Raw genomic sequence first — 27,763 nt, forward strand, 5'->3', positions numbered from 1 at the left:
TTTCTTCAATACTTACTTCTTCATGGAGTTATGTATAGGCAGCGCCAGCGCTGCTCAAATCAGCGCATGTGCAGTTGCTCAAGCGCCGGTAAAAATGGCCGCAGCGCCATTTCCCAGAAGACACAGTGCCAGAGTCTACTAGTGCTCATAATTGTGCTGCAAGAGGCTGCAGTGCAGTGCCGGATAGAGAGGAGGGGACCCTGACTGAGAGATGGCACAGATGCCTCCACCTCTCTTAATACGCCCCTTTCTGAAAACTATAATTCACTAGGAGCCAGTGACCTCTCTGGTGAAAATGGCTGCCTACATTTACATATTATGCTGCCCATCCACTAGCAGACCATAAAAACGACAGCATGATTACGACATTGTAATAGTGCTGTAGTTTCTATGTCTGTGATGAGCCTGCACTGAACGAGCAGTCGCTCAGTGCAGGCTCATCAATCATCTGGCACCATGCTGAACCTGATGTTATTGTCAGGTTGAACAACATGTTTGCCTGATGATTGATGTCGGAAATGACCAGCGTGCACGCGCATCGCTGGTCGTTTCAGACTTTAAAGTGCCCGATTTGCGGACGATTTGCAAGCGATTGCACGATAACGACGTCATGCAATGCCTATCAAAATCGTGCAATCGCCTGTCAAAATCACCTAGTGGATGGGCAGCATTACAGTGCTCGAAGATTGTCAATTAAGGTTCGCAATTAAAAATTGTCCACATGAATAGACTATGGTTGGATTTAGTTAAAACTTTTAGGCAGTTTCTCAAATTTAGCTTGATTTTTTTTTTTTTTTTTAAATCAATGAAAAATCTAAAGAAAAGATGGTAAATTTCTAATTTGTTTATTGATCCGACGGACCAGACCGAGAAAGAATATATACAGTAGCCGGTACAAGTATCAATACGCAACTAATATTGATTTGGTCCATTTTATAAATCAGTTCTATAGATTGTCAACATTTAAGGACTTTTCTCAGACAATAATAATATAATTAGAATGAATGAACAATCGATATAATCCTTAATTTTTTAGAAGTGATTTATCAACCCTAGTGTGCTCACATTTAATCTGTAGATGTGTCTGACTGTCCACCAAAAAAATCTCATGTCAAAACACAATGATACATTTCAAATAGTAAATAATAATAGTTTGAAGTATTGCTGCCAATATAATAAATGCAGTGAGTCTCAATAGAACAGTTTTACCCAATACTTGTGTATTTACATACTTTAATCCTTGCTCTTATTTGGAGGAAGCTACTGTACAGACTTGGTTACTGATCGGCATGCTGAACCCCTCAGCTCCTGTACATGTACATTGCCCATGCAAGTTACCGGAGCGGACCTAGAAAGTTAATACTGTGTCGTTCCAATGAGCTCAGCATTCATGGGCAGAATGAAAAGGACTGTTATTATTTCTAAAAGCAATAGAAGAGTATTAATTCCTTCAGTTTTTACAAGCATTAAGCAGCATTACATTAGTTCACTGAGACCCACAATGATTTATGTCATTAAATATAATTCGTCTGGAATGTTACGTTTTCTGTTTTTATTTAAAATGCTCCAAAGCGACTTTTTGGTCTTTAGCACTTAAGGTTAGGATTACAGCTGCTATTGTAGCAGGCGATTAAGATCCACGTCTATTATGTGCTATGAAACTCAGATCAATATCAAATGCGTTATGCATTGTATTATTCGATTAGGTTTTAGCTCTAATGTGAGGTTGTCAATATGATACAGTGAGCCCTGAGGGCACTGTAAACTTTACTGGCTTTGCACGCAAGCTATAACTCTTCTTTTTCTTTTAATATCTAATAACAATCATAAGAACGAGATGTATTTTTACAGGACTTAGGAGTCTGGTGCAGAAGTGAAGTTAAAATACATTTCTCTATAACTATGCAAGGAAAATAGGACGTTCTTTCCTAATTTTATTTATAGATGCAAAAACAATCTCCTTTAATTTAACTATATTCTATTCTATTTTATTTAACTCTACTTGAAACGAAATGCAGGTATACACTGGAGCGATGTGGGGCCGATTTGCCGTTTCATAATGACAAATCGCCTACATCGCTCAGTGTGTACGCTCAATATGCGCGCTCCTGCGGTCGCATGCAACGTCGTCAGGTTTGATGTGCTGCACATCAAACCTGACATCGCTAGCGATATGGTGCACATCGCCTAGTATGTACGGTCAACCGGACGACCAGGCGATATGTAATTCCTATTTGGCCTCTGAAGACATCACCTCTTGCCACTCCCAGCCAATGAACTTAAAGATGCTTGTTCTAGTGCGTACAGGAGCAAAAATACATTGTATATGACCAAACTATACGAAATGTCATTCTAGTGTGTACAGGAGCAAAAATACATTGTATATGACGAAACTATCTGAAATGTCATTCTAGTGTGTACAGGAGCAAAAATACATTGTATATGACCAAACTATACGAAATGTCGTTCTAGTGTGAACAGGAGCAAAAATACATTGTATATGACCAAACTATACGAAATGTCATTCTAGTGTGTACAGGAGTAAAAATACATTGTATATGACCAAACTATACGAAATGTCATTCTAGTGTGTACAGGAGCAAAAATACATTGTATATGACCAAACTATCTGAAATGTCATTCTAGTATGTACAGGAGCGACAACACATTGTATATGACCAAACTATACGAAATGTCGTTCTAGTGCGTACAGGAGCAACAACACATTGTATATGACCAGACTATACGAAACGTAGTGCAAACTTTTGCAAAGTTGCAGTATGTGTACGCTCAATTTCGCTAGATTTGGGCTCAAGGAAATCGTCTGGATAGTCTGAACGATTTCCGGACGTCTCAGTGTGTACCCAGCTTTAGGGCCAGAATCAAAGATGGACGTCTTTGGATGCAGCTGCTGTGCAAACATATGCTAATGACTGCAGGAGGCGCCTGAAGAAAAAAAAGGACGCCATGTCCGAATACAGTCACCATGTTTGCAGCATCGGGCATCTCAGTAAGCACAAGCTCAAAATGGCCACCTTCTGCCCGCTTGCGAGGCCAGTAAATCTACATCAGAAGAAGCAAACACTGGCCTTGGCACTCCCAGAGAACGGGGCCAACATACCCTGGTTTTCTGGAAACGCATGTCAATCATGTTGCGGCTTGGTAGCACTGCGTCCGATCTTGCAGGACCCTTCTGCACATGCGCATTATGGGTCCTGTTCATGCGCTGTAAACCCACCACATTGTGTGCAAATACATTATGTTTACGAACAACTCTAATTCAGGCAGTGTCTAGTTTTAGCTATAGTTTTCCTGTAAGTCAGGGTTTTATCAAACTCTGTCCTCAAGGCACCGTACTGTGGGGTACACAAAGGAACGAAGGATCGGCTGTACAACAGACTGATCTGCCGAATTGGTAAGTTGATGCACAAACAATATTGTGCATACACACTTACCCAATGGCCGCATGATATGTCTGGCCAGAAGAACCAGTTGTGATGTCATTGTCACTGGTTCCCTCGGCCAGCGTATGGGTCTGTTGTCTGGACGTGTGCACACACAAGCATATGTGAATGCTATATATCACATCTGCTGTGCAGCACAACCAATGCGATACATCTGTGAACAGTGGCATAAGTTCATCCCAGACGCAAGTTATAATTTGTTGCCCCCCCCAAAAAAAGGGAAAATAAATATGGTGCATATCTGTCTGCACAAAAACACTAATAAATAGGCCTAATAGTAACAAATTCACATATTCTATATTAAAGTAAATTTGCAGGATATCCCCATCCCCTTTTTCGAGTATATACTGCTATGCGTTAGTCACAGATAAGATAGTGACCTGTGTAGTGCAATTAGCATGAGGCTCAGTCCTCCTGATGGAGGCAAAAGACATCTGATGTGGGGCTTTGAGGACTGAGGTTGAGTCAAAATACCGTAAGACTGCTACTTTGGTGGAACTACAAATAACAAAATGCCCAGTGTACTGCCGAATGCATCACACACTTGCTCCACCAAAGATCTGCCCCCAGACGCAGTCGGTGGTGCCCCAGGCCTCCGCCTCCCATGCGTTCTTACCCACAGCTCCATGTGGTGCATCCCTGTTGACATCCAGCACCTGGAAAATCTGCAGCCGCTCTTAGGCTTGGGCCCGCCGCACAGGTCCGCGACTAGAGCTGCCACCAGGGAGGAGTGGGACGGGGAGTTGTGGATGAGGGGGGGTGTTAGAGTCACACTGGCATGAGAAGCTGCTCAGGAGCAGCATTATCAATGAGCGGGGACAGGTTATAGATGGAAGTGGCATCTGATGGTCTAACACGGAGCCCTCCACTAGTATATGGTTATGCTAGCTTCTCAGGTGCCGGGAAGAGGTGCCATGTATTGGGCGGCCATGACGGTGCACTCCGGGTATATACTTACAGCCCTAAGCGGGGTGAATATATTGTGGGCAATCGAGGAGGTGTCTCTTCAGTGACGCCTCCATTGTCTCCCATAGTTCTGCCTCTGTCTGTGAAGATGTCATTCACAGATATATTGTGTGTACAAACTACCAGATAGGACAATATATAGTTTGTCCAGTGTGTACCCTACATGACAGTCCAGGTTTTAAGGATATCCATGCTTATGCACAGATAGTATAATAAAACTGAGGTGCTAATTAAGTCACCTGTGCTTAGGCAAGGATATCTTTAAAACCTGGACAGTTATGTTGCCTTAAGGACAGTTTGGGAAGCACCGCTGTAAGAGGTATGCAGTCACAATGTCGTCATGACAATGTTGACAGCAGAAGGTTGACAGTGATCATGTTGATGGTTAGAATGACAACATAATTAATGTTTATTCAGTAAGATGTCGACATTTCCAGGAGGGTTAGAGCTAGTGTTAGGGTTGCCAATAGGGATAGAATTAGAACAAAACTACCATGTCAGCATGCCAACAATGTTGACATAACCACTGTGTGTCAAGACACTGGGGTTTTGTAGATTGAGATAGGGACCCCTGGGGCTAGCTACATTTGTAGCAGACTAGACGAAGCTTGAGGCCTTGATAATGCTTGTCCTCATGCAAACTAAGTTGGTATTTGGGACAGCTGGATACAGGACAGATATGGGTATCTGGATACCCTGAAATAGCCATAGAGTACACTAGAGCAGTCTGTGGATGCACTGAAGTGAGTAACGGTAGCACGATGAAGTCAGACTGTGCAAAATGCTGGACTGAGACTGTAGTACAGCAGAGGCAGAATGTAGGTGGAACTGAGTGCTATACACAATAGAAGCAGGCTGCAAGTGATGTTGGAACTTAGAGCTATTCACAATGGAAGCAGACTGCAGGTGTTGTGGAACGGTGTGCTGTGCACAATAGAGATAGGCTGCAGGCGATGTTGGAACTGTGTGATGTGCACAAAAGCTGCAGGTGATGTTGGAACTGCCTGCTGTGCACAATAGAAGCAGGCTGCAGGTGGTATTGGAACCGAGTGCTATGCACAATAGAAGCAATGAAATATGCTGTGAAGCAATACTGGAGCAGGTTTTCTGGATAGCACTAAGCAGAATGCTTAGAAGCAATGTTGGTACAGGTTTTCCATATAGCACTTAAGCTGAATGCTGTGAAGCAATTACTGGAGCAGGTGTGCTGGAACACAGGCAGAATGCTTGTTAAGCAACTACTGGAAAACATTGAGGCAGAATGCTTATGATGCAAATACTGAAGCCTAGTAAAAAGAGCAGAATGCTGTTAGCAATAACGGAGACCGATGACTGGAACAGATGCAGGAAGCAAACGGAACTAGGGTGCTGATCTCTAGGAAGAGAAGTTGTACTGGCAATTAACAGTCAGCAGTTCCTGGTTTAAACAGGGCACCCGTAGAACCGATAGGCTGGATGAATCATGTGACCGGAGTTGCTGGAGACTGGTTTGTCAGAGCAGATCATGTGATACTGTCCAAGATGGCAAAGCCCATGATGCAGTACGGCAGGAACTAGATGTTACAGATGAGTGACCAAAAGTCTCAGGGATGCAGCAGGCGGGGGCACAGATTAAGGTGTCACCGCCGGCCCCAGTCGACACCATTTCAAAGTGTTCAATGTTGATATTATGAACATGTCGACTAAATATACCAAAATACAAATTGATTCAACATTAAACAGGCATCTTACAACATTTACTGATACATGTGCACAAAATGAACCACAGGCTCACTATAGAGGGCAACATTTCAAATGATACCTCTGCCATTATTAATTTTTAGTTAGGAGTTAAATATCCCAAATATGCCCAAAGGGCCTATTTAGCCCAATTCTGGGGGTGATTCAGAGGTGGATGCGATGGCAAATTTTGATGCAACTGCTTCTGCATCTTTGTGCTAGTGGCGTGTCCGATGGGCATCCTATTGAGACGCCTACCATAAGCGTCATGAATCCACCATTGTACATACAGAGACGCACTACTTGTAGACCATTGACCGAACCACAGGACATTGCACCTGCCTATGGTACACACAGAATGTCAGAGGGACCAATGCTGCCATTGCCAGTGAAATTGCATCTTTAGATGCAGTCGCTGACACTGTATCCCCCACCTGTTAGCCACCGCCTCAGTTACCACCCAGAAACGCCCATAAAATCTGCACTGCTTTCCATGCAATTTCGATCTGCGCCCCCAGGCAGTAACTAATTGGGACACATGCGCAGTGCAGGGGAAAACAGCGCCCCACACTTTCCCTGCGTCTGACTCATCCCCTCTACGTCTAGGTCCTGCAGCCTCTCTATCATCAATGGGTAGAGTTTACGGCAAGCCTCTGCCGCCACGTCATCTTGCTTATATCATTGGGAATGAATTGATTCGTTTTTCTAGTTACTCAGTTCAAACTGCCAATAAATGCAAAATTACTCACACGCTACACCCAGACCACTAAAGATGGAGAAGGTGCAGGAAAGTTAAGTGCTGGATACATTCTGCTAGGGAACGTATCTAGCTAATGCCTATAGGTTAGATAGGGCAGAAGTTCCCAAACTCGGTCCTCAAAGCACCCTAATGGTCCAGGTCTTCATCATGCTTGGGCACAGGTGACTTAATCAGGGCCTCAGTGTTTTGATTTAACCATCTGTGCTTAACCATGGATATCCTTAAAATCTGTACCGTTAGGGTGCCTTGAGGACAGAGTTTGGGAACCTCTGAGATAGGGGATTTTATTTAACTACTAAGCAAACAAATAAAATAAACACAATCACAAAGTTACACTTGTTTTATATTTGCGGTTGGGGAGAATCTAAGTCTTACATGCCATAGTGTATAGGCGGGTGCGATCCACACCAGAGTGTCACCCGCTGAGGGGTGACACCAAGGTGTGACTCCCCCTCACTGACAGGAGACGGGTGCTGCACTGTAGCATTAAGTGCAGCACTCAGCTCCTGACTCTGAGGGAGCCGGACGGCACGCCACACAGGGACCTCTTGCACCCCCCTTTCCACCCCAAGTAATAGGCACGGGGGTTCGGACCGTGAGGCCATGCGCCCTTTTTCGGCGCCGCACACACCGCGTCCCTCCCCGCACTGGGTGACGCCACGGGGAGGGACACCACTGACTCCAGGTACACTAAAATCTCAATCCCGACATATTTTCTTACCTTCAATAGAAAGTACATTTTTGCTGGTATAATACGTTTACATTACATAAGCCCAGAAAATTAGGATACTGAAAATGTATTAAAAAAAAAAAAAAAATGGACTGAATAATACAATTTGTGCTGAAAATTGATCAACACTGAAAAATTGTGACATTTCCCAGGATAGATTTTTTTTTTCCACAAACATTTTTATTGGAATGTAATACAAATAAATGGGGGTACAGAATAAAGAAAGGGAAGAAGGGAAGCCAGGAATCTTGCATACCCAGGACAGATCCTAAATATCTGCTACGCACAAAATCATCGCAGCCCTGTGCCTGGCGGTACAGAAAACACATAACTCTGGATCACACTATTTGTCTTCTTGTTGACACTGTAAAACTGAGAGGTACAGAGCAAATGATCCCTGGCTTTCTCCTTCTATTATTTTACTGTAATGCTAAGTGATAAGACAGATGCTTGTGCCTGACGTGCGGCTTGAAATGGTCCAGAGAAAAAAAAATATTCTTCACTCAAAGACCACCACTACTCTAGCGCATGATAAGCCAACAAGCTGGCCCTCAGACCTGATTAGCAAAATAAGCACACGCTCTAGGTAACAAAAACAGCTTTATTGCTCCCTAGAGGAAATGTGAACTGTGGGCAATGTTATTCTTGCATAACGTTTGCTCCTTGTTTATTCCTGGTATGACAGGATCTAGCGAACACGTCTGACGGCCACAGGTCCCAAATGATGTTAACAGAAGTCCCACGGACAATGCATTCTCTGTCTCCCAGTACGGTTAGCTCATGGATGTCAGATCTAGACTACCTCACTGCTCGCATCTACTTGCCAGTTCTAGTAGTGTACAGAGGAGAGGGAGGCAGAGGACCTCACAGCAGTCTTGTCATATTAACTGATCAATGTGCGCTTCTTAAGCTGGCCACACGCTACACCAATTTACATCCAACCAGCCAACTTGTTGATTGGTTGGAATGAAAATCTGGTAACGTATGGGAGTAACTGATGATCAGCAAATTGCTCCTAAATGCCAGAAAACAGTTGAAAATGGCGTCAGACAAGTTTGTTAAATGTTTGATCTAAACAATTTGTTCAAACAACAGTTTTGGTCCATTCCCCAGCATTTGGGAGCAAATTGCTGATTGTATGCCTTAACAGATTTTCATTCTAACCAATCAACTAGTTGGCTGGTTGGACAGATAATCTTTAGATGTGTGGCCAGCTTTACTGTACTGACATGGAAACAACACAATATATGTGCAACAGGTACAGATAGGGCCTGATTCAGACTTGGGAATAGAGAGAGATAACTCTCTCAACTGATCATCTTGGTGAAACCATGCTGCACTGCTGATGGGGCAGATTTAAAATGTGCAGAGAGATTTAGATTTGGGAGGGAGGTGTCCAAACTGACATCTAAATTGTAGAGTAACAATAAAGCTGTGCAGTATTTGTGGGCTACATGCAAAATCAGCCAGTATTTAACCCACATGTAAAAGCCTGTATGTATTTATACCCCTTGCATTGAAATATGGGCCCTGATTCAGAGCCGGACGCTCTGACCAGAGCGCTCGCTCTGAATCAGGGCCCACCTCCATAAATATGGAGCGTCCTCCTGGACGCTCGTATAGCTGTGGGTCACCACCCACAGCATATACGAGCGTGCAGGGTGATGGTCGCGATGGTTTTGACCATCGCCACTGCGAGCAGAAGCCTGCGGTTGAGTTTCTCAACCGCAAGGCCAGGAGTGATTTTGGCTCCATCAGAGCCAAAATCACTCCCACTGACATCACTAGTGATGTCAGTGGGGCCGGCTTCTGACGGTAGGCGTTCCCTTGGGAATGCCTCCGTCTGGGAGGCACGCCCCCGGCACGCCCACCAAAGGGGGCGTGCTGTCAATCAACATCGACAGCACGCCCCCTTTGATCAGACACTCAGAGCGAAGGAAAGTCCTTCGCTCGGCGCGTCTCGCGCATGCGCACGACGGAGCTCCCTCCGTCGTGCGCATGCGCAGTGCAGACCATCGACCCACTTGCGAGCGGACAGCCGCTCGCGAGTGGGTCTGAATCAGGCCCATGGTTTGTTCAGGTTCACAGTTAAAGTGCTATGTCTCTTTTTATTCCCAAGTCTGAATCAGGCCCATAGATTGTAAGCTTGTGAGCAGGGACCTCTTAACTCTTTTCCTGTCTGCAATTACCCAGTCTTGTTCTATTACTATTTTGTCCCCAATTATAAAGAACGACGGAATATGCTGGCACAACCTAAATAAATGTTCATAAATAACAATAATACATACCGAGTATAAGTCGACCCGAATATAAGCCGAGGTACCTAATTTTACCACAAAAAACTGGGAAAACTTATTGACTCGAGTATAAGCCTAGGGTGGGAAATGCAGCAGCTACTGGTAGTAATCCCTCCCCTGGTACTGCCCCCAGTAGTAATATTCCCCCTCTGGTAGTGCCCCCAGTAGTAATACCCCCCTGGTAGTGCCCCCAGTAGTAATACCCCCCCCTGGTAGTGCCCCCAGTAGCAATATCCCTCCCTGGTAGTGCCCCCAGTATTAATCCCCCCCTGGTACTGCCCCAGTAGTAATGCCCCCCCTGGTAGTGCCCCCAGTAGTAATACCCCCCTGGTAGCGCCCCCAGTAGTAATACCCCCCTAGTAGCGCCCCCAGTAGTAATACTCCCCTGGTAGTGCCCCCAGTAGTAAACCCCCCCCCCGGGTAGTGCCCCCAGTATTAATCCCCCCTGGTACTGCCCCAGTAGTAATCCCCCCCCCTGGTACTGGTAGTAGAGCGATGTAATATAAATAAAAAAAACCTCTTACCTGAAACCCCGCTCCTGGTCCCGACGCTGCTACTGGATCCTCCAGCCGCTTTGCATTATGGGAGAGACGTCGTCATGACGACGTCTCTCATTACCCACTGCGGTAGCCAGAAGATGGCTCCCGCAGTGGGAGCAGCAGCAGCCGGAGAGAGTGACAGACTCTCATCGGCTGCTGATTACAACAAACACACAGCTGCCGGCTCCGGAGGCTGTGTGTTTGGCAGTGTGTAGTGCTGACCGAACTCCGTCCGGTCAGCGCTACACACGTGGTGCAGCTGTGTCACAGAGACACAGTCTGCACCGCGGCCCGCATGGTACGCTACTCAGCTGTGTACCATGCGGGCATCACTCGAGTATAAGCCGAGGGGGTGCTTTTTCAGCACAAAAAATGTGCTGAAAAACTCGGCTTATACTCGAGTATATACGGTAAGTAATAAATAATAAGTAAAGATCAGGGGTGTTTTAAGAGAGGAGGGGGCCCGTGTGCAGCCTCCGGTTTGGTCCCCCTCCTCTCTGTTAGCGCAGTAGATTCTGGCTTCATGCCAGAATCTACTGCGCATGCGCGGGCCTCTGGGAAAATGGCGCCTGCGTCTTTTTTCCGGGGGACATCTCTTCTGCGCATGCTCGAGTCACAGGGAAAATTGCCGCCGCCATTTCTCCTGTGATTTTTTGCTGCCGAGCAGAACACCGGAATCGTCGGAAAGGTAAATGTAATTAACTATGGGTGCAGGGTGCGCGGTGTGAGCCCCCCTGGTCCCAGGGGCCCATGTGCACCGCACACCTTGCACCCATTATAAAGACGCCCCTGCGTCAGATACAGGTTTCCCATCGCTATACATGTGACTCAGAATAGCACATGCTATTCTAAAACTCGCTAACTGTAGCCATGTAAGGAGCAGTTTCTGACTCAGAATAAGGCCAGAAACAATAAATGATAAGTGTGAGGTTAGAATCCTTCTATGGGGCATATTCAATTAGGTGCGAAAAGTCCTGTACTTTACGCATGCCGGACTTTTCACCGACATCGCTGGTTTTCCATGCGGAAAAGTATCGCGCTTATCCCCGTATTCAATGAGAAACCGGCGAAAATGGGACCCGGTGAAAAGTCCTGTCAGATGTGAGGAGATCAGCCTGACACCCCGCAAAAGATGCACCGACATTGTGGATCACTATAGATCCCCCCAAATAGCCCTGCTGAAGGTATTTGGGGTACTTAAATGATCTCAATAGCTGCTAATTAGTGTCTTTGCACAAGTGGTGAAGAATAGCATTTAGCAGGGTTTGTTTTGCGACAATAAGTAGTCACAGCAAATTTGGGGTACATGAATATGGGGGTTAGCATATTTTAAAGTTGCTAAAGTGAAGTTTTAAAAAACATAAAAAATCCATCTACCGCAACCACCTGCAAACTTAAAAACACCTGGGGCATACTTGGGGACCCCCCTGGAGTCTAATTCGCTAGTTTTTAAGTTTGTACTTTTGTACTTTTCGCCCACTTTTTCAAAGTCATTTTTTGGGGTGATCTTAAGTATTTTTTTTACTTTTTTTGACACAGTTTACCTTTGGGGGGCTGTCCCAAGGGTGCAGGGTGTTTCCCGCAAGTTTGCACCCTAAAACCCCAATTCTGCACTTTTTTTCGACAGCTTTCATAGGCGAATCTTTTTTGCCTATTCCAATGCATTGACTTTCCGCACCGATGAAAAGTCTTTGGAATTGAATACGGGGATAAGTTTTCGTCTGGCGAAATGACGTCACCGGCGATACTTTTCCGCAGAAACTGACTTTTCGCACCTAATTGAATATACCTCTATGTGTGCACAAAATCCTGTTGGTGGAAAACGGCAACAGTCAGTTTCTTTGTTCGTCAAATGACAAGGGTAGAGGGACAAAAATGGCAGCAGCATTTAAACAGTAGTGGAACATAGAAAGGGAAAGGTCCTGCATTGCATTCTTCATGTTCTTTTAGCCGTAATAATAAAATGTAAAACAAAAATGAAAAAAAGGAAGACTATAGGCACAACGTGGGGTAAATTCAATTAAGTCCAGCTGCGTACATAGCAGATAATTATAGGCGGACAACCTCGCTCTTTTTGTCACTGGCATCTCTATAGGTAAAAGCCATCAAGGTTTTCCTGCCCGGATAACTAGTGTAGAGAGAACTTTGCAGCTAACTGAATCTTCCCAAACACCCCCACGACCCCAACATTGTGTGATTCACACATAGATTTATGCACACAGTCGTTTTTTCCTGCATTCTGGAACCTTCATTTTCCCTAAAAAGAAAAAAAAAAAGACCAAAACAGCATGTAATGTGGAAAACAATAACAAGGCTTTCTTAATGCATTTTTGTTTTCTTTTCTAATCCGTCCTTTGTCTAGTTTCAAAATCAGTTTTATGCTATTTGTTTTGTGATGGGACTAAAACAAAATATGCATTTTCAATCCGTTTTAACATGGCAAAAAAAATAAAAATGCAATGCTTAAAAAAATAAAATTAAAATAAAAACAGAGGCGCATAAAAATGCTTAAAGCACACCATACTTTGAAGAAGCGCAGAACAAGTACAATCATTTTTTTTTCAAGTACAAAACGAATCTTAAAAAATGTGTTTTTTTAACAGGAGTGTATACCCTTAGGAATGAATGATCAATGGAACACAGATGTATCAAAACTCCCTATGTATACAAGCCCTAATTTCTATAAATCCGTTGCTTGCCATGATTCCTTAAAAATGATCTGCTCCACTAGCAAAACGATATGAGAAACGTTGGAGTATTTACTTATAGCACAGAACTATGCAACATATGCCTGTGAAACGCAGAAAAATGTATTCTTTGTATTCCTAGTTGTCAAGACAATTGCATTGCACATACCAGCCGACATGAAGATGCACGTCATTGGACAGATGTTTACAGCATTATATATAGATTGTGTCACTGTGACATGGTTTAACCCTATAGAATACACCCAATCGCACATCGGTTGGAAAGTTCCATTAAAGCTAATGAACAGATAGTTCTTTTTTTCTAAATCGCATTATTCATGAGAATTCTGACCAGTGTAAAGCCACAGCCAGTAGTGTACACAAACGGTCTGTTATGATGAAATACTGATCGTATATGTCAAAATGAACGCTGTAAAAGACATTAAGCGGTGTAACCAAACACTGACTTGTTTCATAAACAACTGCACAAACCTTTTGTCATAGTTCACCACCTTATAAAACCTTGCATAATAAAACAAGGGAGCTGGTAATTACAGCCGTCATGCTATTTGTTCAGTGATGTCACTGAAACTTTGTGCGCTGGCAAAAGAATACAATTATTGTGAGCCAGCGTTTAGCAACAAATAATTATAAACACAACAGCCCGTAAAAATGTAATCTTACGTCTCAAAAAAAAAAAGTGAACGTAACCTTATATGGTAGCTTTGTAAAATTGGAGGCTTACATTAGAAACATTAGCCTCTCTGCAGATAATCTCTTAAAAATAACCCAATTCAGAACAGTGGCAGACATAGCTCAACATTTCCAAGCTGTAAAATTCAAAGAACCGGAACTGTAACAGTGCAGTGTTTTATAAGTAACCATTTTATTAGTTTAAAACGTTATTGCACTATGAAGTGCCCCCTTTCTATATATATATATATATATATATATATATATATATATATATATATATATATTTATTATAATTTTATGAAATATAAGACACAATGGGCGGAATTCAATTGTTTCCAGCCCCCTTCGCGCCCAACGGAGCTATTCAATTGTTGCTCCTGTCGAGCACGATCAGCTGCCAGCGCTCCATTTCAGCTCGCAGAGGTGCGAGCTGAAATGGGCGAAAAGTTGCCAGTTTGGGTGCACAAACGGCACTTTTCGCGATCGCGCCCATCACTTTGGTCAGGGGAAGCCAATTTACGGGCTAAATCTGACCACTGTGGGCACGATCAGCCGAAAAGCAGTAACAATTGAATAGCGCCCTGCGATCTCCCATCACTTTATAGATGGGAGATCCGGACAGCGAAAACAATTGAATACCGCCCAATACATGAAAATTAAATTGTATCACAGCAGATGCTGAGACATTTTTAACTGATGTACTTAATGTAACTGTCACAGTGACTTCAGATGATGTAATTAACATTCGTGAGTTATGAGATCAAGGACAAGAAGGTAAAATGGCCATCACCACCAGATGAAATATTTTATACATCTTCACAGCTAATCAGGAAGATAAATAGGCCTACATTGATTAATTCATCTGGATTCTACATGGTTTGAGTAATTTGTATCAGAGCACTCTAACTGGGGACAGAAATGTAATGTGAGTCACATTTGTGTGTAACATGAGTCACATGTCAAAATTGATTTTAAGTATAGTTCGGTTAACATTCAATTTTTCGTTTGTGTATCAATCATAAGTTTAGGGTCTTATAAGTGTATAGTATAACAATCATATTGTTAAAATAATTAGGAGAGCAGGTTTAAATAAATATTTAAGTCCCATAAGTTCTCATGTCCATTCTGTTGTAACATGAGTCACACATATAAACAATAACATTTAACTACTAAGAGTGTTTTTTTGCTTCTGCTAAGTTCTAAGCCATCAATTATGACAACCTACCCTAGTTCATAATCATATTTTTAAACTGTTTAATTTCAGCTGTATTTTTGTGTATGGTACATTTAAACTTCTAAAAATAACATGAAATGTAATGTGAGCCACATGGAATGACATATATATTACACACACACACACACATATATATATATATATACATACACACACATATATGTATTTATATATACATACATGCACACATATATACACACACACATATATATATATATATATATATATATATATATATAGCTATAGTGTGTATATATATAAGTGCTGCAAACCTCATATTACTTTGTCTGACTCCACTCTTGATCATCATTCCGGTACAAAATTTCATTTATGTAGCACTGCAGAATAGGAGTAGACGATGTCCAGCACTCCAGCTGCTGTGGAACTACACATCCCAGCATGCCCTGCCACAGATTTGTAGGGTAAGCTAAAACTGTGGCTGGGATGTGTAGTTCCTCAGCAGCTGGAGTGTCGGATGTTGCCTAACTCTGCTGTAGATTATCTTCACCTAAATAAATCTTATGGATATCGCGGCCCATAGCTTGGATATATCTCTAGTATCATTTACATGTATTTTTATTATTTACTTTTGACACAAATCTTTATTTCGCAGGTTGGCACAGATCAATAAATACATCTTCTTCATTTATTGGCCTATGCCAACTCAAAAGAGAGAAGTGTGTGTGTGTGTGTGTGTGCGCATGTGATGGTGGGGGGGAGGAGCGTAGCATTGACAGATTTTACATTTTTTCTTTGAGCTTAGTAATTCAAATATGAAGAACAGTGGTTCCCAAACTTGGTGCCGTGGGGCACTAGCATTGGTGTCATAGGTTCGTGGTGGTCCAGGGCCAAATCAAATGATTTATGGCAGAGGTTCACAAACGCAGCCCTCAAGGCTCTCCAGCAGTTCAGGTTTTAGAGATATCCATGCTTGACCACAGGTGACTTAATTAGTACTTCAGTCAATTTAATTTAACCACCTGTCCTCAACCATGGATATCTCCAAAATCTGAACTGTTGGGGAGCCTTGAGGACCATGTTTGGGAGCCTCTGATTTATGGTCAATGTGATAGGCAAAACTAAAGCTGGTGGCTGCCAGTCATAACACCATATAACTGTACCTAAGGATGTATCGTAAGCAGAAAATAATTTAATAATTTTTCCAGAATTTCTCAATAAGAAACTTTTGGCCTAGGGGTGTTGTGAAAACCATGCTGATACTCTAAGGTGCCGCGATTCCAAAAGTTTGGGAACCACTGATGTACAAGCAAAGGAAAATTGTGTAGCAACAATTATCTCATTTATTGAGTGTTCTGTGTATACAATAACATAATAGTGTACTTTTGTTTTTACAGATACATACCGCTATATTTTTGACTACCATAGATCCTGTCAAGCATCATGCTTGATGAGAAACAACTGATCAGTTACTATGAAAACAACTTAAAAAAAAACAAGACAGTCATTAAGTTTGTCTATTTTAGCCACAAATCAAATCCATCTCTTGATTAATTTCTGCAACATGGTCACTGATAGTCCCTTGGTGAACTCCGCAGACATGAGTTCATTGCATAGACACGCTTTCACATCATCACACAGAAGTGGATTGTTTTGATCTACGCTTTAACAAACCACTTTAAGGACATGCTGGTCTGTGGACTGTTCATTCATACACAAAATATCCCTATAGATTTATACGCTCTGTTGTTAGAGACTGCAGCCTTAACTTGGGGGAGAAGGCAAATGAATTAAGGCAGATCTAAGCTGAAATATATATAATATATATACTGTTCAAAACAGTATATATACATAACAAGCCATGTTTTAAGGTTACTTAAAACCTGAAAAGGGGAGTTCATCTATTTGGCTGGCTCATAAATTATTCCACCTGTATCTTCAAAACATCAGTTCTTGCTAACATTGGGGACTGGTATTAAATTTTTTTTAAAAAAAAAACCTTTCTAAACAAAGGATTTCAGGGACGGTATCCAGATGGTAGAGAGACAGTAACTAGGTAGACAGCCAATAATTAACGTTCCCGCTCGACTGTTTTAGCAGGGCACCACTACCTGCCCAATTTCAAAAAGGGCAGAATGAGCCCTGACCCTTTTGGCGGCACTTTCTCTAGGTCTGAACACTAGATAGACACCAGGAGGTGGACAGTGAATATGTATGTCTACCGGGTCAAAAGGTGAAAGCGTCGGAGCAACCAAATAAAAATCAGCATACTTTTATGCAGAGATAATACGGAGTACCCGTTCATGACCACACAGAACTGGCTATTTAAATTTCTATCACCAAAAATATACTTCTCTTAGAGGTATTTTCCATAATGCTGGAAACACTGTGACATTTGTACTTGTGTTGGAGACCTCAGACCACTAAAGATGGGTGGAAATTACTTAGGGGTCTATTTATTGTCATTTTTCAAACACAGCCTGTGAGATGACAGTTGGGAGCTGATTGGCTGGTACCTTATCACTTTTCACTGTCGCCTAACACTGCTTAGTAAATGAAATACGCGTATCTCATTTGGATTTCAACTTTCCCCAATAAAAACGCCATCTGTCTGTTAAGAAAATCAGTCAACTGTACAATATGAGCACCAATTTGGATGCCCAATAGTATGAGTCCATTTATCCATTTTTGTGACCAACTTAAGTGCAACCCCAGAAATCAGCAAGTAAAGGGGGACGAGGGAGCTTTCAGTTCAGTGTGATCTGTCACAGTACACCATGTTGATGTCCGGCTGCACTCATTACAGTCTATTACAGTACACAACCTTTGCTAATATTACATCACAAGGGAAAATCAGTGAGGATACTGGTTGCATAGTACCTGTACCTAGTGTTTATTCTTGCACCCTGCATCTATCATAACCCGTGCAGTTCCTCTCTCCTGCCTGGGGTGTTTCTTTCGGCTCTGGTGCGTCTAGCACACTCTGGTCTGTACCGCAGCAATTTTGAGCTGAATGTTCTAGAAACACCAGAACAGAGAGCGACACCCCAGGCAAGAGAGAGTAACTGCACGGGCTGTGACAGGTGCAGGGTGCTAGAATGAACACTACCTGTACCATATTGCACCGGAGGCAATTTTGCTAGAAGTGGGGAAAAAAGAAGACAAAACTTGAGATTCTTTTTTGGGGACTTGGAATCGCATTCTGTATAGCATAGCATTGGCTTTCTGGTATGAATAGTGTGGCTTGTCTTCATGTCCAGATAGTCTTTTAAGACATCTACATACAATTATCTATACCACTGGGTTGTTGACACCTTGGTTCATATAGTGATTTGTTCAGATGAATCAAGTTGGAGTGGGTGGCATGTGAGAAGTTATTTTGGCGTTTAAAGAGAAGAAAAAAAAAACCTCACTTTATCACTGAGTGTCCTGAATGCCATCTAGGGTGCTTGGCTTAATCTAGGGTTAGACGCTTAGGGGCATATTCAATTAGGTGCGAAAAGTCCTGGACTTTTCGCATGCCGGACTTTTTGCCGACATCGCTGGTTTTCCGTGGGAAAAAGATTCGTGCTCGTCCCAGCTTATCCCCGTTTTCAATTAGAAATCGGCAAAAACGGGACAGGTCGAATTCAGACCTGGCGAAAAGTGCTGTCAGATTTGGGGAAATCCACCTGACACGCCCCAAAAAATGCACTGGCATTGGGGATCACTATAGATACCCCCGAATAGGCCTGCTGAGGGTATTTGGGGTACTTAAATGCTCTCAATAGCTGCTAATTAGCGGCTTTGCACAAGTGGTGAAGAATAGCATTTTGTAGGGGTTTTTTTTTTAATAAACAGTCCCGGCAAATTTGGGGTACATGAAAATGGGTGCGAGCATATTTTAAAGTTGCTAAAGTGAAGTTTAAAAAACTTTAAAAATCCACCTACCGCAACCACCTACAAACTTAAAAACATACTTGGGGAACCCCATGGAGTCTATTTCGCTAGTTTTTAAGTTTGTCTCACAACTTTGTACTTTTTCTACCCCTTTTTCAAAGTAATTTTTTGGGGTGTTCAAAAGGTTTTTTTTAAACCTTTTTTTGACAGTTTAGCTTTTGGGGACTGTCCCAAGGGAGTAGGGGGTTCCCACAAATTTGCACCCCAAAACCCCAATTCAGCACTTTTTTCTGCCAGCTTTCATAGGCGAATCTTTTTCGCCTATTCCAATGCATTGACTTTCCGCACCGGCGAAAAGCCTTTGGAATTGAATACTGGGAAAAGTTTTCGCCTGGCGAAATGACATCACCGGCGATACTTTTCCACAGAAACTGACTTTTCGCACCTAATTGAATACGGCTCTTACTCTGAAATAAAACGCAATATTCTATATATGAGTAGTAGGTTCTTAAAACTATGCTCACATTAATTTAATGTCCATAAAATTATGCCCTACATTGTTTATTGCTAGCTTATAAACAGCACCTGGGTCATTCCATGTCAAGTGGGCCAATTCTGAAGATAGTCCCCACCTGCTGACTGCGCGCTGCGGAGTCGGTAAAAGTTGCACCTACTCCCACACTATATCTCAATATTCACTACTATTGAATACTGAGATATATTCCAACTTTCACACATTTTTTCAAAATGGAGATGGTCAGGTTGGGGTCCTAACCCAGGTAAAACCTTGTAGAGCACAAGCACCTTATTAGCGTTTTGCATTAATTACCTTCAAGTGTATAGCAGTTTCCCCATCTAAGTGTGGCAAGAAACATCCTGTATGTGTGTATACTAATTAGGCCCAGCAAGAAGCGGTAAGCGTGGCTGATAATTACCATTGAAAAAAAAAAACATTGATTGTAAGTAAACATTGGAAAATCACCATCGATGTTAAATCATCAAACAACGGAACCAAAAGATTGATAGTCCACAACTCAATTCACATCCCTACCACAAAACAAGCCATGTTTTAAGGGTTACTTTAAACCTGAAAAGGGGAGTTCATCTATTTCGCTGGCTCATAAATTATTCCACCTGTATCTTCAAAACATCAGCTCTTGCTAACATTGGGGACTGGTATTAAATTTTTTTTAAAAAAAAACACCTTTCTAAACAAAGGATTTCAGGGACGGTATCCAGATGGTAGAGAGACAGTAACTAGGTAGACAGCCAATAATTAATGTTCCCGCTCGACTGTTTTAGCGGGGCACCACTACCTGCCCAATTTCAAAAAGGGCAGAATGCGCCCTGACCCTTTTGGTGGCACTTTCTCTAGGTCTGAACACTAGATAGACACCAGGAGGTGAACAGTGAATATGTATGTCTACCGGGTCAAAAGGTCGACATGGTCAACATGCAAATGGCCAACACATAAAATGTCGACACATGGTTTTCGAGTTAGGGTTATGATTAGGCACTTGTCCGAGGGTTAGGCTGCAAAAGGGGACTGTTGGGATTAGGCACCAGGTGGGGGTTAGACACCAGGGGGATTTAGGGTTAAAAACAAAACGTGTCAACCTTGTTTTGCAAGTTGACCTTATGACCCTGTCGACACAAGTCTATGACGACCATTTACCTGACAACTACTCACTTTCTACCTTCTGGTGTCTATCTAGTAACTGTTCATCTATCAATCTGCACACTTCAGACACATGTAATTCCGCACAAACTGAAGGAAGCGAATTTAAAGTAAATAAATAGCTTTTGTGGAATAAAAAGTGTAAACTTCAAGGTTTCTACCTGGTTCTTCGTTCTAATAATAATTACAGGATTACGATTTGTCTTCATTATGTTGACCCTCCAAATACAAATGATTACAACAGTCTGCGTAAGCGATACGATGAGATCCAATTTAGCTGCTGCATTAGGAAGTAGAATGGTCAGTTCCACCCCTGACTAACAGTTAGGAAGATGCTTATCTGCTAATAATCCCTACTGTAAGTTTATCTTTTCATTTTGACATGGTAACTAATTTGCGTTGTCTTTTTTTATAATTATGTTTTGCCAGCATCCTAAAAATGCGTTCTGAAAATAACAACACTGAGTGCCCAGCCAACACAATGGCCTGCCAACCAGCAAACATCTTCCAAAGCATTCATCCCGAAAATCACGAGGAATCCGATACCATCAAACGAAACAAAGGGAAGAAGCAGCGAGACTACGTAGCTGAAACGGGTACCATATTAAGAAGCCACAAATCAGATCAGAAACAAAAGGCCTCTAACAGAAAAGCAGATGACCTCTCTCGGGATGACCTGCTGTTCCTTCTTAGCGTGCTGGAGGGAGAGCTGCAAGTTAGTCGTATTTCATGCTTCACGCAATAAGCAGACTATATATTTGGATTATACATGTGTGTTTGTCTTGCCAGCATCGGCTGATATTATAAATCATATCTAAAAGTGCTGTCATTATGACATGCTAATGGTATGCATATCCTCTCTCTATCACAGGCAGGGAGGACAATATTAGGCTCAGTTTATATGTTTTCTGCCCTGTGAGAAGTGATGTTTGTGCTTTTATTACATATTTTATTACATAGTGTGACAATCACTGCACATTCAAATTCTTTTTTTATTTGCCAAACTTATATTGCATAGTTATAGCTGTTCCCAAAGTAATCTAATAAGCATGTCTGCAAATGTAATTGACCTCCTCGCTACAGCAGAACTCCAGTTAAAGCATATGCCCTCAACTGTAACGGCTAACTAAGAAAAAGTTACCTATTCTAATCATAATACACGTGGTCACAATATGTATATAGAGCTATTCATCAGGGGAATCCCCTTTTCATTCAATGCATGGCCAAGAATGCAGTTACCTACAAATACGTTTTGAGAGCAGACGTTCCATAGGTATAATAATAAGAATAATACCCGACTATTCATTCATTTACATAAAAGTAAAAAAATACAGAATGTATATTCCAGCCCCCAGATACCCCTTTGTCATACCCAGAGCACAATGTGAGGCAATCCCCACATTCCCGCATTATAGGCAATGACAATACTAATGCCCACCTCCAGATGATCCAAATTATGACCACAAACCTCTCAACCCAACACTTTCCCATGCAAAATCAGAACGCAGTAAGCCCAGTCCTCAAAGGTATAAAACCCGCCCCTTATAACTCAATCATGGCCACTTGCTGGCTAAACCCCACCCGTTTACCTATAAGCTCTGCCATTATAGTAATCTAGGCCCTCACAGATGGAAATATTGGTGGTATTTTGCTTGTTGTGACAACCAAGTCCCTGGCCATGTAGAAAAAATGCCCATATTATCATGGGCTCTATAAAATAGTCACACAATAAGTAATGCATAAAACATACCTCAGCTACTATCTCAACCCCCTTCAATTCAGAACTGTCATTGCAGAGCAATGTAAGGGTGATTTCAGCAAAGGAGAGTGCTAGGCACGTCTCCCTCACTGGTGTGACCATGCCCTCTTTTGCACCAATTGTCCCAATATTTTGCCCATGGGCTGTAAATCATATTGGACTCATTTTTCTACTTCGCTTCTGAAGGAAAGGAGGCAAGGCAGGATAAGCGGAGGTGGTTTGGGCTTGATGGTGCAATATGCCTCATCAAGTGTTTGGAGCAACTATGTAATAAAGCTACATCCACTGCAACAAAATCTGTATACAAAGTTTTCCCAAGGTGAGTGGGATTTTATAACAACCTGGAGGTCTCCCCCTATTTTGTGAGTCTTGTAAACATTCTGGGAGAGTAGGACATTGTGGTAAATGGATTATGTTTACCTTTGGCAATGGAGAACTGTTAAGTCAGAGACATTACTTATAAAGCCTACTATGTTCCCCAGCTGTAGTAGTATATAATGGATGTATTTGGCATCCTGGTGCACACAAAGCCGGCGGTCAGAATCCCGATGCCGTAATCCCAACAGCAGTCAGAATCCCAGCTCCAGAATCTCGATGGCTGTGATCCCGACTGTGAGAATTAGTGTTAGGGATAAGCACTAGGGGAAGGTTAGGGTGTGGGAGGGGATGGTTATGGTTAGGCTGCAGGGAAGGTGAGGACTTAGGTTAGGCTGTGGGAGGGGGAAGGGTTGGGTTAGGTTGTGGGAGGGGGGAAGGGTTATGGTTAGGCTGAGGGAGGGGGAAGGGTTATGGTTAGGCTGGGGGAGGGGGAAGGATTATGGTTAGGCTGAGGGAGGGGGAAGGGTTATGGTTAGGCTGAGGGAGGGGGAAGGTTATGGTTAGGCTGTGGGAGGGGGAAGGTTATGGTTAGGATGTGGGAGGGGGAAGGTTATGGTTAGGATGTGGGAGGGGGAAGGGTTAGGTTAGGCTGTGGGAGGGGGAAGGGTTAGGTTAGGCTGTGGGAGGGGGAAGGGTTAGGTTAGGCTGTGGGAGGGGGAAGGGTTAGGTTAGGCTGTGGGAGGGGGAAGGGTTAGGTTAGGCTGTGGGAGGGGGAAGGGTTAGGTTAGGCTGAGGGAGTGGGAAGGGTTAGGTTAGGCTGTGGGAGGAGGAAGGTTTAGGTAAGGCTGAGGGAGTGGGAAGGTTTAGGTTAGGCTGAGGGAGGGGGAAGGTTATGGTTAGGCTGTGGAAGGGGGAAGGGTTATGGTTAGGCTGAGGGAGGGGGAAGGGTTAGGCTTCTGGAAAGGTTGTTAGAGTTAGGAGCGGGGTTAGGAAAAGGGTTACAAATACTTAACTGTATGCGTCGATATTTTCAACCCTCGGGATGACGCTGCTGGGATTCTGACCGTCAATATCAGTGCCGGGATCACATACCCAACCCATATATAATTATCATACCCAGAATGCTTATTTTCCTGGGATACAGATTTGGAGCCTGACTCAGAGATGGACACTAACTGTGCGCAATGCCATATGCACGAGTTGGGCGATGTTGGCATCCGAGTCGCACTGCAAGGGTCCCGATGGTTACCGCACTAAGATGCAGGATGAATTTTGACAGGGAGTGTGGATTTTAGTGGGCATTACTGGGAGGTAACAGGGGCATGACACTAAAAGAAATAGAACCGCTCACACAGGTCGCTGTGTTCAGACTGAGAAACAGCGTCTGCCATAGGGCGGGTGCAAGTTTCTATGGTCTGTCTAAAGATGCACAGAGATGGATTTGCACAGCTGCAAGTGGGTGTCTCACATTGAACAAAATCGGCCGCGGCATTAGCGTAAAGATGCAGTTGCCGCAAAAGACGCGGCTGAGTCCACCTCTGAATCAGGCCCTTAATGTGCACTTGACACAACATGATAATTTGGAACATTTACGTATACCCCAGTGGTACATTATTACACCTGGCCTTGGTGCAACGGAATGAACCAGGGTGCCATTGACACACTCCACCACTAATACCCACAAAAACCTGCCTATTGTCTAATCCTTATCTGCTTCTTTATGTCTGTGCTAACCAATTCCATACAGGATGCTCGCGGGCCTGGGAGTAGTTGCCAGTAGTCTAGCCCTATTCCTACAGGACTCCTTATAAATCTCACTGCACTCAGGACAAAGAACACAAGAATCAAATTTTCTAAAGAGTGGAGAAGTTACACACAACCAATCAGCTTCTAGCTAACAATTATCTAGCTTTATTATATAAAATGACAGGTAGAAGCTGATTGGTTGCTATGGTCAACGTTTCCACACTTTAGAAGGGCTTGACACATAATTTCCCCCTCAGTTTGGATGGTTTACGTTTCAAAAGCGTTCCATCTAGTTATATTAGCTATTCTATTGTTTGTGTAACATAACTAACAAGTGCAGTTACCATTGTCTCTATAACCTCTACTAATCAATAATGATTATATCACACCATATAACAGCAGGTACAATGATAGAGAACTGTGTACATTTTATAGGATTTGCTTTACGGTGTGTGTATTTTTGTCACCTTCAGGCACGAGATGAAGTGATATCTGTGCTAAAGGCAGAGAAAATTGACCTGGCTTTACTTGAAGCACAATATGGGTTTGTTACTCCAAAGCGAGTCTTGGAGGCCCTTCAGAGAGACGCGATCCAATCTAATGCTACACAATGGCAAGAAGATATCTACGAAAAGCCAATGTATGAGGTATGTGAAGCCGATTTATTCTACGTCAATGCATAGGCATCAGAAACATGAGAGGCGCTGCTGTGGGCTATGACCCTTCAACATTATGGACCATAACATATGTGGGCGTTGGGCACCACCCATGAATGTGTTCCTTCCATCAAAAACATTATCTAATTTGGTTGAGGTGCGGAGGAACATTTCTCTCCCCCTTCTATTTTTTCATCTGAACTTCTCTTGGAGTATGGGGATTACAGACATATGGTGTTAGATAGGGCAGTTTTATATCCTCTATGTTGAGTTGGGGGAATGTGAGATTATGTAATCAGGAAGCATTCTGGGGAATTAAAAGGATGGGAAAAATGCCTTTCTAATACAATGACTGCACTCTTGGCTCCCACGAATACACAAACCCTGGGGCATCTAAGGGGTGGGGGAAGCCTCTGTAGGGACCCAGGAGTGAAGGGGAGGGGTTGTCTGTGATGCAACGATCATACTTCCTGTTGCATACACAATAGTTAATGTATACGACAAGTGGGCATAGCCATGCAATGCCCCCATCCAGCAGCCACAAACCCCAACACCTGGGCCCTACCAAAGTATTGGCGGCCCTGCCCAAGGCCAAGGTGGTACAGAGATTTAGAAACACATGAGGCGGAGGAGTGGACGCGGCTCCGGTGGGTATAGGTGAGGACAAAGGCTAATACATTGAACGAACTAGGACTACTATGTTAAAAAGGCAAATACTCCTCGAATGTGGGTGTCACAGGCTGGTATAATTACAGTTTGCGATTATAAGAGAGCAAAGTCTGGTGTAATGACGGGCGCAGGCTTTTATAAACTGAATGAATACCAGTTCAGTGCCGTGGCGGTGGCTCGATGTGACATTTTGTACAAGGGAGGGGGTTACATATCCCAAAAAGTATACTACCTTATATAAACTGCATATATTTACAATACCATTGCCAAAGACACCTTACATCATAAAAAAATAATAAAAAATGAAATTCTTGCAAACTTTAATTTAAAATCCCATTTTAGCATCACTTTAATTCATCAGAACAGACATAAATCACAGAGCTATTAAGCTTTTAAAACAAAAATAATATTGGAACTAATGAAAAATAACAGATAATATATTTCTTTGAACTAGCGCTTCAATAGCTGCCAGTCAAGTTCCAGGTCTCACTCCTGTTTCAGACATAGCACTTTTGTTACAATGTAACCTTTCCAGTTGAACTCTATCTGCTTTCAATTAAAACTTGAAATGTTAACTTGGAAAGACTAATATTTTAGCCATTTACAAAGATGTCTCTCTGTCGGCTTGAAGTGATAGAAATCCATTCTGACATGTGGACATGATGTCACCATTTGGCCCTATACACAGCAGGATATTGTCCAGATTTTCATTACGTTTGTTTCTAAATAAAATGTATTGTGGCTCATTTGCTGATTAGGTATTTATGTAGACTGTGTATCCCTAAATGACTGAGATACCAAAATGTATTTGGGAAGGATGCTTAACCACAATGGCCTTGAAATGTGCCGATTTCTTTAAATAGGGTTATATGTATAACATGGGGGATGCGGGCAATATCCTGACAGCGGGGATTCCGGTTAGAATCCCGGCGCCGGCATTCCGAACGCCGGAATCTGAAGGTAAGCAGCGGGGTTGGGGGGAGAGTTCGTGTTAGGGGTTAGGCACTAGGGGTAGGGTTAGGCACTAAGGGGGAAGGGTTAGGTTTAGGGTGTGGGGAGGGGAAGTTTAGGTTTAGGCACTGGGGAGGGGGAGGGGTTTTGGATATCGACCGACAGGTGTCGATTTCCAAACCCTGTCGGGATTCTTACCGCCGGGATCCCGTACCCATCCCATAATATGGTACTATGTGAATAGACAACTCACAATACCTAAAATCATACACAGTCTACATACACAACGTAACAGCACCTCCCACTGATTTCCCAGTAACTGCTGAAAGCGAGAGTAGATCAGAGCATAGGGTTTCGCGTATGGCATTATACTGTGTGGCATGCATTGTGTAACATATGTATGCAGCGTTCATGTAAGTTGGGGGTATTATATGTCAGCTACCCTGTGATGCAGAACACAATGTTTGACTGTCTTGGGTTATATGTGGATATTTATCAATTTATTTATTAACAAATTGTATTTAGTGGTTACATATAATGAAGCGTTTAACATGGGGATATTTTATCATTCACATCAGTCCCTGCTCCAGGGTAGCTGTCAATCTGTATTCCCTACCACACAAACTGGGATTCATTTAAATAGTATCACAGAGGTTCCCAACAGGGGCGTATCTACCCACTGGCCAGGATGGCACTCGCCAGGGGCGCCGGCCGAGGGAGGGGCGCCGTCCAGCAGTGCCTCCCATGGTCAAGGGGTAGAAATAGACAGGACTGCCGCGGAGTCCCAGGTACGCCCCTATGATGTCCGTCCAGGGCCTAGGAGCCGCTGGTGAGTGAGAGGGAGTCACCCACCCCCTACTTCCCGGCACCACCTCCTCACCCGCCCCAGCACCTCCCCGCCCGTCCTCCCCCAGCCTCCTCCTCCCTGTCCCCGGATCCTCCCCCGCTCGGCCTCCCCGGCAGCCGCGGCTGACTCTCCCTCTCACATGCCGCCAGGCACCAGGGAGCGGAGGATAAAGCAGGGTACCTGACGGCTGCTCCTGTGCGCCTTACAGCG

At 43.2% G+C, this 27,763-nt stretch overlaps 2 protein-coding genes across 2 annotated transcripts in view; one reads left to right on the forward strand and one right to left on the reverse strand.

Moving 5' to 3' along the window:
* Nucleotides 1–27,763, reverse strand: part of CMSS1 (cms1 ribosomal small subunit homolog) — a 394,493-nt gene that overhangs the window by 189,931 nt on the left and 176,799 nt on the right. The window lies entirely within an intron of this gene.
* FILIP1L (filamin A interacting protein 1 like) overlaps nucleotides 1–27,763 on the forward strand; it is a 309,722-nt gene that overhangs the window by 118,079 nt on the left and 163,880 nt on the right. Inside the window, exons 2-3 of the mRNA XM_088481062.1 lie at nucleotides 21,037–21,322; nucleotides 24,904–25,077. Coding sequence (XP_088337188.1) covers nucleotides 21,047–21,322; nucleotides 24,904–25,077 — 450 coding nt within the window. The 5' untranslated portion in view covers nucleotides 21,037–21,046. The remainder of the gene's footprint in view (nucleotides 1–21,036; nucleotides 21,323–24,903; nucleotides 25,078–27,763) is intronic.

Source organism: Taudactylus pleione, unplaced genomic scaffold (assembly GCF_031769625.1).
Source record: "Taudactylus pleione unplaced genomic scaffold, aTauple2 ptg000262l, whole genome shotgun sequence".
Lineage (NCBI taxonomy): Eukaryota > Metazoa > Chordata > Amphibia > Anura > Myobatrachidae > Taudactylus > Taudactylus pleione.